We start from the raw sequence: 10,839 nt of genomic DNA, 5'->3' as shown, positions 1-10,839 counted from the left end.
ACAAGCCGCACCTATCAGAGTCACCCGTCTCAGGATCGTTTCCTGAGGGATCAACACAACTCCCCTTTGTGCTCACTCGAGGACCGGAGGGACCAACCAGAGGGTCAGGAGGCACTACAATTCCCTGAGATTGCATCTGCGACTGAAGCTGGGACTGCATGTGGCTGAAGGATGCCATGACCTATCGCGTCACTTTCTCTGTGATGGACTCCTCTAGCTGGTCCCTGTTTGTTGGGTCAGCTGCTGCAATTTGTCAGGAAGTAGGGAGGAAGCGCTGCGGGATGTCCGTGGAGCTGATCCAAAGTATTGCTTGATGGTGAAACCGGCTCCAACAGCACGGACACATCCAGGGTGCTCTGGACGTCCAATAGCAGCGACGAGGATATCCTGACGTCCATAGGGGACGAAGGATCCCTGTGTGGCCTGCTACTCAAAGGAATCCTACACAGAAAACACACACTGGTACATGGCATTCACAAAATATTGAAATATAATTGTAATGGTTAGTTGAAAATGACTTACAATCTTCTCAGCGATTTCCTTTGCGGCCTCAGTCGTCATCTCCCCTATTTTCTTCGTGCGGGCCATCTTCCACTTCACGTGGCGTCTGAACGGGGATGGAGGGTCGATGACGCCATCAACGCTTCCTGACTATGCAGCTTCCTCTAGCTTCTTTTTCGTCTTCTCAGCCAGGAGCTTCTGCTCCAAATAATCATAACCCCCACGAGACAAAACGTGGGGGGCAGTATTCTGCTTCTGGATGGCCTGTGCCTTCTTGCGCACATCCTAAAAAAATTAAACAATAATATTTGAAATTGGTAGAATGAAGTATAACAACATCATGTTATTTGAAAAACAACTTAAATAGCAAGGAACATACCTCCCAAGAAGGGTCTCTGCGTGTCTGGCAAAACTGGGCCCATTTTTCCTTGTTGATGTCGTATTTCTCATAGACAGTGTCCTCGACACCGTCCTGATCGACTGCAAGGGCCCATTTCCTTGTCAGGTCTGATTTAAACTGCCTCCATCTCTCCCCCACGGTCTGCAGTAACTTCCTTTTCGTCCTACTGTCAGAAGCCTCTAGGATATCAAATTCCGCCTGACAACATGAAATAAAGTTTATTTGTTACAATAATGTATTTTTTGGCTATTAATTAAACAAAATCAAATAAGCAAAGAAAAATACCTGAATATCCTCCCAAATATGTTCTTGTAGGTGACGTCCACCTTATCACGCGCCACAATCCCCAAATATGTTCTTAATTTCTTCCTGTGCGGACCGTCAGCCTTTCCGATAGTAGGATCAACAAGCACCACTGGTCTCTCAGCACCAGGTGGTCTAGTGGACAATGATCATAGACATGAGGCTTTGCGTGTCCGCTTCACGATAGACGGCGAAGCCGATGCATCCGAAGGAGGAGGAGGAGTATAAACATATAGTACCAGAGGTACTGTGGACATCACATACAAGACACCAAGGTGCCACTTCCAAAAACAAAAAACCCAACAAAATCCCACCACAGAAGGAGACAAGACAAATTAACCAAAGGACTCCGAAATATTGGTAGACCAATGGTTAAATAAAGTATTGAAACCTTTCTCACTAGCTTTTAACCAAGACCAAGCAAGAAATAAAGCATCATCCATGATTTTGGGAGGGTCAAAAGGGGTGCCCTGAAAGTGATTTAGTTGTGCTTTTTAATTTTGATTTGGGGCAACCATGTTATAAAAAGTCTATTACATGTAATCAACAGTCAATGTATGCTTGATGGAATATAAATACTATATCTTCAGAAATACACATGTACATGGCATCCTTAGGACTTCATCCAGCTGATGTTTGTCACCAGTTTCATCATCCACCACCCTTACCTTCTCTGCCTTCTCACGTTTAGTGTTGTTAAACCCATATTTATGTATTCTTCCCTTCATGTCTTGTTTTATCACAACTTTAGCAGAATTTTCGATCTTCAGCACAGTTGAATCTCCTATCTTATTCTCCAATGACACACTTTGATGGCCTGTATCTTTTTTCTTCATATGTTCTAGTGCTTCAGCTTCAGAATGCATACAGCAATCTGAACTTTCCAATCATCACCAAAGGCTTTTGCATCAGCATTGACACTCTCTACCCTCTTTGGTTTATGCTTCTGTGGTGCATTCCGTGCTTCCTCCTTATAATTCTTAGATTTATTGGAGGTCTCACTAGAAGAATCAGCACCAATCTATGCCCGTTCCTCCTCTACCAGCTCAATATCTTTCGTTTCACCTTTGCTTTTGTATAATACACTATAATTTACAAAACAAAAGTTGAAAGAAAAGATATTGAGCTGGTAGACGAGGAAGAAGCACAGATTGGTGCTGATCGTTCTAGTGCAACCTCTAATAAATCTGAGATTTATAAGGAGGAAGCAAGAAATGCAACACAGAAGCATAAACCAAAGAGGGTGGAGAGTGTCAATGCTAATGCAGAAGCCTTTGGTGATCACTGGAAAATTCAGATTGCTTTATGCATACTGAAGCTGAAGCACTAGAACATACGAAGAAAAGAGATACAGGTCATCAAAGTGTGTCATTGGAGAATAAGACAGGAGATTCAACTGTGCTGAAGATAGGAGATTCGGCTAAAGTTGTGATAAAACAAGACATGAAGGGAAGAAAGCATAAATATGGGTATAACAACAATAAACGTGAGAAGACAGAGAAGAAAAGGGTGGTGGATGATGAAACTGGCAACAAACATGAGTTGTACGAAGTCCTAAGGATACCATCTAAAACAAAATACCGATGCCTCAATCAGAGAAAAATGTAGTTGTCACTTACTTGCTTTGGTGACCTCTGTCTCTGCAGAAAATTACATTAGACGATGTTAATCAATTCTCCTTCATCATGATCATTTCGATTAGCATGAACGTCGTCAATTTCTTCTTCTCCGACAATGTTAGGAGTGATTTGAGCGGTCAAAGGACTAACATAGGTGTCCATGTATGAATCATCATCTTCTACATTAACACCAATTGTTTTGCCCTGCAGAACGACGCACCACCTTTCATCACAAGGGTCTTGCACATAAAATACTTGTCTAGCTTGTTCTGCCATGATGAAAGGGTCATTGTGGTAACCAAGTTTCTTTAGGTCTACCAACGTAAATCCTATATCATCGGTGCGCACACCGGTGTTGCTGTCAACCCATTTACATTTGAAAACACATACCGTAAATTTCACATAGTTAAGCTCCCAAATTTCATCAATGAACCCAAAGTAAGGGATGGAAGCTACACAGGGATTGGCGTCATTGACACTTGCAAAGTGTTGAGATTCAGCCCTTAGGGTGACCCCGCTGTTCTGCATTGTACTTTTGTCATCTTGTGCTTTTGTGTAAAATGAATACATGTTTATGTTGTATCCTTGCCAGGTTATAACATTTCTTTTAGGCCCATCTGCTAGCTTTCTTAATGTTTCTGAAGCATTCTCATCAGCAAAGATTGTATCTTTAAACCAATCACAGAAAGTCTTGTTATGCTTTTTCAACACCCAATTCTTTGACATTTTCGGATTATTCTGTTTGACTAAAGCTTCATGCTTAACTATGTATGGCAAAACTTCATTACTATTGTTCAAGACATACAAGTGAGCTTGTAACAAATCTTTTACACTTGGAGTGATCACATGCAGTCCTCTTGAACCCTTACCACCCACTCTGTCATCATGCCGACACTCAGGAAGCCCAACAGGTTTAGCCTTCTCTAAATATTCTGAACAAAATTTAATGGCTTCTTCTACAATGTACCTCTCAACAATAGATGCTTCCAGACTATATAGATTCTTTGTATACCCTTTTAAGATCTTCATGTATCGCTCAACCGGGTACATCCACCGTAGATAAACAGGACCACAACATTTGATTTCTCTGACCAGATGCACAATCAAGTGAATCATGATGTCAAAGAAAGCAGGGTGAAAATACATCTCCAACTGGCACAGTATAATTGCGGCCTCATTTTCCAACTCATCAAACTTGACTGGATCAATGACTTTGCTACATATAGCATGGAAGAAAAAGCACAGGCGAGTTATCGCTAACCTGACTTTGTTTGGAAAGATGTCTCGTATAGCCACGGCTAACAATTGTTGCATGAGCACGTGACAATCGTGAGACTTTAACCCTACAAGCTTAAGCTCCTTCAACTGCACAAGGCTCTTAATATTTGAAGAGTATCCTTGTGGAACCTTCACCCAACGAAGACACTGACAAAAACTTATCTTCTCCTTCTTGGACAAAGTATGGCAGGCTGGGGGCAAGTAAATTTTCTTCCCATCAGACCTTGGATGCAACTGTGATCGTATACCCATATCAGCTAGATCTATGTGTGTGGCTGTGTGTGTATGGCTGTGTGTGTGTGTTTCTGTGTATGTGTGTGTGTGTGTGTGTGTGTGTGTGGTTGTGTGTGTGTGTGTGTGTGTGTGTGTGGTTGTGTGTGTGTGTGTTTGTATGTGTGTGTGTGGCTGTGTGTGTGTGTGTGTGTATGTGGGTGTGGGTGTTTCTGTGTGTGTGTGTGTGTGTGTGTGTGTTTGTTTCTGTGTGTATGGCTGTGTGTGTGTGTGTGTGTGTGTGTGCGCGTGTGTGTGCATGTATGTGGGTGTAGGTGTGTGTGTGGTTGTGTATGGGGAATTCCCCTGGTTGGGGACGAGAGGAGCGATGTGATTCTGCTAAAGTTTCTTCGAGCCATGGATTTCAAGGTGAAGGATGCCTTGAGCATGCTCAGAAACACAGTGCGTTGGCGAAAGGAATTCGGAATCGAGGGTCTTATCGAGGAATATCTTGGAAATGATTGGGACAAGGTGGTGTTCAGTCATGGACACGACAAAGAAGGGCACCCGGTGTACTACAACGTCTTCGATGAGTTTGAGGACAAGGAGTTGTACAACAAGACAGGCATATCGACAATAGTGCAGCTAAACGACCTTAAGAACTCTCCTAGACTTGGCAAGAGGGAGCTGAGGTAGGCCACCGATCAGGTCCTTCAATTGTTTCAGGATAACTACCCTGAGTTTGTGGCCAAGCAGATATTCATCAATGTTCCCTGGTGGTACCTTGCCTTTTCTAGGATGATCAGCCTCTTCTTCACACAGAGGACCAAGAGGAAATTTCTATTTGTTGGCCCATCCAAATCTGCTCACACTCGGAAGGTTAAACCGAAATCTTCCAAAAGGTTAAAAAAAAAAGAAAGATAGAAAGAAATATTAAGACATGTTCGGGACTGATGATAGGAATAAAGAGAAAATAACCACTTTTGACATCATGGGGGTGTGTGAGAGAAAGAGAAAGAAAACATGGAATTATTCAGATGATGTTGATTCCAATAGTGTTGAGAAGGTAGTAGCTATGTGGGAGAGGAGACTTTCGTTGAAACTTCTGCTTACTGCCTTGAATGGAAAGGATTCTGCAGTAGCTATGTGCAGATTCTGCAGGCTCATGGGTACTACCACTGTTGAGCTGTTGTTGAATCGGTAAAGAAGAACAAGAGTTCAGTTTCTGTTGATAAGTCCCTAACACTGATTTCCAAGTTTTATAGGTTTAAGGATACTTGGGTGTGGGGAGCTGCATGTAATGGGATCTTCTCTACCAAAAGTTCAATAAAAACATATATATAGATAATACAAGAGAGAGAGAAGGGCAGTGGCAGTCACAACATATATATAGAGAAAGGCAGTAGATAAAATTACAAAAACATTCAACACTAACAATGAACAAGTTCTGAGAGTTAAAATCACAGTAAATACTTTAAAGATATTAGTCCAATGAAAGAAAGGTCATGTAGAGAGGCATGAACATATCAGTCCAATGAAAGAAAGGTCATGTAGACAGGCATAGCATAAGTTACAAATATACCAGTAATGCATACAACAACAATTTCAAATTAGTTTTCCAATCAAAGATATAAATACCTGAGTTCGAGGCTTCAGCACAATTGACTTTCTAGCAATGCCCGCAGGACCAGTTTGAATTTTCAAACAGTAATGACCACAAGATCAACAATGGCTAAAATCGCTCCTAATGGAATCTGAAAATAGTATGGCAGCATAATTTAGTGTTTAGCAAATTAATAGTATGGCAGCATTACATCTTAGTCTAAGTAATATCTCTCCATCCACCTAACGCATCAAGTTTAAATTAGGTTATAACATATTTGGAGAATTTGTAACTATATGCGATTCAAGGAGGAAATCATAGGAATTCAAAACTGTTGGTATGAGTCCAACATTATGTTCCAGAAAGACATTCATCATAAGTTATATTCCTTTATCACTTTGAATTAGGTAATATTCAATTTTTGTATTTCTTATTATTTCTAAAGTTTTTTTTTCACTTTGAATTAGGTAGATAAAGTTTTATTTTGGCTATATAATTGTGTTCATTAGTAGTCCTTCTGTTTGAAGTGAGGATGGCAGTTTGGGATTATGGTAGTGACAAGAGCCCGGGGCCTGATGGACTGAACTTCAAATTCATCAAGAAGTTTTGGCAGCTGATCAAACCTGACATCCTCCGGTTTTTAGATGAATTTCATGTCAATAGTGTTTTCCCTATGGGATGAAATGCATCCTTCCTAGCCTTAATTCCTAAGGTGGCTGACCCGTAATATTTGAATGATTACAGACCTATATCTCTTATAGGCTGTATGTATAAGATCGTGGCAAAGCTATTGGCTAAGAGATTGAAGAGAGTGTTGCCTACTATCATTAACGAAGCGCAATCTGCGTTCATTGAAGGAAGACACTTACTTCAAAGTGTACTTATAGCTAATGAAGTGATTGATGAAGCTAAAAGGAGCACCAAACCTTGCTGCATCTTCAAAGTTGACTTTGAGAAGGCATATGATTCGGTGTCATGGGATTTCTGATTTATATGTTGAACAGATCAGGATTTAGCTCTAAATGGATAAGCTGGATGGAGGGATGTTTGAAATCTGCCTCAATTTCAGTCTTGATAAATGGCAGCCCCACATCGGAATTCATACCCCAAAGGGGCCTTAGACAAGGAGACCCTCTAGCTCCATTTTTATTCAATGTGGTTGTTGAAGCCTTGAATGGTTTGATGAGGACAGCTATGGAGGCTAATATGTACAAAGGTTTCAGTGTTGGAGGCAATGATGTGACCATTAGCATATTGCAATATGCGGATGACACTATCTTTTTTGGGGAGGCTTCTATGGATAATCTGTATCCTAAGAACTTTTGAATTGTTTTCTGGTTTAAAAATCAATTTTGCTAAGAGTTGCTTCGGTGCTTTTGGCATGAATGATCAATGGAAGCAAAGGGCAGCTAATTATTTGAACTGCAGTCAGCTGGTTCTTCCTTTTGTCTATCTCGGCATACCTATAGGGCTAATCCGAGGCGAGCTCGTGTGTGGGAACCCATTATTCAAAAATGTGAGAGAAGGCTAGCTAGGTGGAAGCACAGATTTATCTCTTTTGGGGGGAGAGTGGCACTTATTCAATCAGTACTTACATCTATTCCTATTTATTACTTTTCATTTTTCAGGGTACCACAAACAGTTATCAACAAATTAACCAAATTACAACAGAGATTTCTTTGGGGAGGGGGACATGACAGCTAGAAGATTGCTTGGATATCGTGGGAGAAAGTGTGCCTACCCAAACACAAATGGGGTCTAGGCATCAAAGATATACAAACTTTTAATCTGGCCCTTCTCGGTAAATGGATGTGGAATCTTATGCAGCACCAAGGGACTTTATGGGTTGCAGTTTTGGAGGCTAAATATGGGGGATGGAGGGGTTTAAATGAAGAGGGAAGCGCCAACTTGCAGTCAATATGGTGGAGGGACTTAAAAAGAGCCATTTAGCATTCACACCATGGTAAGAGCTTACAACAGCAACTCAAATGGAAGGTAGAAGCTGGGGATAAGGTAAAATTTTGGGAGGATAGGTGGATTTGTCATGAAGAATCTCTAGCTAAAAAGTATCCTAGGTTATACTTGATTTCTTCTCAACAACAGCAGCTTATTGGACAAGTGGGGGAGCATATTAACTCGACATGGGAGTGGCGTTTTAATTGGAGAAGACCTCTATTTGATAGTGAAATTGAATTGGCCATCACTTTCCTCTCTGAAGTTGAAGGCCAATCTATTCACAATCATGGAGCTGATAGTTGGGAATGGGCAGCAGATCAGTCGGGTATTTACTCTACTCAAAGTGCTTATGAAGTGTTATGGGAGGAGGCAGCAGAGGAGAGTATAGAGGAATGTTTTGAGGTGTTATGGAAAATTAGGATTCCAAGTAAGATAGCAGTTTTTGCATGAATTGGTTGAAGACGCGACTTTTTTAATGTGGACTTGGCTTCATAACTTGGAGAAGGATTTTACATTGCATTTTAATCAATGGTCTAGTAACTTCAGACATCATTTTTTGCAGTAGTAGGGGTTACATTTGGGATCAAAACATATGTAGACTTTTCTTCCCATATTTTGGTTCCCAATCAGACTTATGCTGCCTGATTGAGGAACCATTTTTATGGTGACTAATACTGTAATCAGTGCCTCTGGTACTTCTTTATTATATAAATATAATTTATCTTTGCTGATAAAAAAAAGTAGTCCTTTTGTTTCTATTTTAAATGGTATAATTTGGAAACCAAGCAGTTGCTCAGTTTTGAAGGAGAAGAGACCCTTGGAAGGAGAATTTTGTCCTTTCCTGTCAATGAATTACTCAATCAAATTAGGTTTGTTCTTTGTTGTTGGTCTGTGACACTCGTTTAGATTTGTTTCCTTGTGTTATTGGCAAATTTCATGTGGTGCTTACTGCTTCTGTTAAAAAGTTAAAGAATTATTAAAATGAATTCTGGTTTTTGACCTTTGACTAACCTAACTTGACTATAATTATTACACTAGTTATTTGTAATGGGTGTACCATGTTTTCTTTTTTGGGGAGTGGCGTAATATTTTATGTTATGCTTCTATTTTAGTGACTCTGGACAGGATTATAAGAGGAATGCGTATATGGAACCTGATCTACAATTCTCTAATGCCATACAGTCTATGGAAAAGAGGCTAAGGGCAGCTTGTAATGCTTCCGATGCAAAGATAGATAATGTTGCCAAGGTAATTGTTGTTTGGCTAACTGCAAATATTCATGTTAGTAGGGTGGCTTTATTGAAATGACAAACTGACTTGATTATGTATATCTTGTGCAGGTTCTTCATGCTATTTTATGTCAATATGAAAAATCCATTCAAACTCCAGAGAAGTGGCAAAAACTTGTTGTCTTCTTACAGCAAAGGTTTGTCTCCATAAATTGTTTTTAATTATTTCTTTTAAAATTGACTTTTAATAGTTTACTTGTTGGTGACCCTAGTTTTGAAGGCCCGATACTAGACCTAATCAGGAGATGGATAAATAAAGTTGAACAGAGTATAAAGAGTTGGAGTCATTCAAATGGTGAAGTTAATGCTAGAAAAGTCCAGAATATTAAAAAGGAGCTGAATGCTTTGGAGACTGGCCTAATTGATAAAGTTCCATCTCAAGAGGAAGTGATCCTTAAGAAATCCCTTCAAGTTCAATTGTGGGATGCAGCTTATGCTTATGAATCTATGCTCAGACAAAAGGCTAGAGTAAAGTGGTTAAAAGAAAGGGACAACAAATCTACCTATTTTCATAGATTGATCAACCATAGAAGAAGAAAAAATGCCATTCAAGGTATCTCCATAGATAGTGTGTGGGTGCATGAACCCTGCAGTGTTAAAAAAGTAGCTATCCTTTATTTCAAGGACAGATTTTCAGAGGAAGTTTCTAGTAGACCAACCTTGGATGGTGTTCAGTTCTCTACTCTTGATCCAAGAGATAAAGAAAGCCTTGTGACTAGATTTTCTGAAGTGGAGATCAAATCAGCAGTTTGGGACTGTGGGGGGACAAAAGCCCTGGTCCGGATGGGCTAAATTTCAATTTCATTAAGCATTTTTGGGAGATTTTGAAACCAGACTTCATCAGGTTTATGGATGAATTCTACATCAATGGCTCATTCCCCAAAGGAACTAATGCTTCATTCATAGCCCTCATCCCAAAGCTTAATGACCCTCAATCTTTCAATGATTATAGACCCATCTCCCTCATAGGGTGTGTCTATAAAATCGTGGCTAAAGTTCTGGCCAAGAGGCTGGCCCTTGTGTTACCTCAACTTATACATGAAAGGCAGACGACTTTCATGAAGGGAAGACACATTCTTCATGGTGTTTTGATTGCCAATGAGGCTATAGCTGAGGCTAAGGCTAGAAATAAACCTTGCATGGTTTTCAAATCGGATTTCGAAAAGGCGTATGATTCGGTTTCTTGGGGTTTTGTCAACTACATGCTCATGAGGATGGGCTTTTGTGAAAGGTGGAGGAAATGGATTAATGGTTGTCTGTCCATTGCAACCATATCCATTTTAATTAATGGAAGTCCTTCTAAGGAATTTGCTCCTAAGAAAGGTCTAAGGCAAGGTGATCCCCTTGCACCTCTTCTCTTCAATATTGTAGTGGAAGGTCTCACAGGTTTGATGAGGTCAGCTGTGTCCAAGAATCTTTTCAGCAGCTATCAAGTTGGAAATTTAAAAGAGGAAGTGAACATCCTCCAATATGCTGATGATACCCTGTTTTTTGGAGATGCCACTCAGCACAATGTTAGAACTTTAAAATGCATTCTGAGGTGCTTTGAAAAGGCTTCTGGCCTCAAGATAAACTACTCTAAAAGCCATTTTGGTTGTCTAGGCAAACCTGGAAGTTGGTGCAGGGATGCAACTCAATTCCTTAACTGTAGTCATATGGATTTTCCTTTTCCTTATCTCG

The 10,839-nt window shown here is 40.3% G+C and overlaps 1 protein-coding gene across 1 annotated transcript; it reads left to right on the top strand.

Annotated features, from left to right (window-relative positions):
• The first annotated feature begins 8,717 nt into the window (after positions 1 to 8,717).
• Positions 8,718 to 9,951, top strand: LOC100792617 (uncharacterized). Its single transcript, XM_003517957.1, has 4 exons — positions 8,718 to 8,753; positions 9,053 to 9,118; positions 9,211 to 9,296; positions 9,372 to 9,951. The coding sequence occupies exons 1-4, from the start codon at positions 8,718 to 8,720 to the stop codon at positions 9,949 to 9,951; spliced, it is 768 nt and encodes a 255-aa protein (XP_003518005.1).
• The last annotated feature ends 888 nt before the right edge of the window (positions 9,952 to 10,839 follow it).

This window comes from Glycine max, chromosome 1 (assembly GCF_000004515.6).
Source record: "Glycine max cultivar Williams 82 chromosome 1, Glycine_max_v4.0, whole genome shotgun sequence".
NCBI lineage: Eukaryota > Viridiplantae > Streptophyta > Magnoliopsida > Fabales > Fabaceae > Glycine > Glycine max.
Note: the sequence above shows the minus strand (reverse complement) of the source record. Positions and strands in the feature narration are given on the sequence as shown.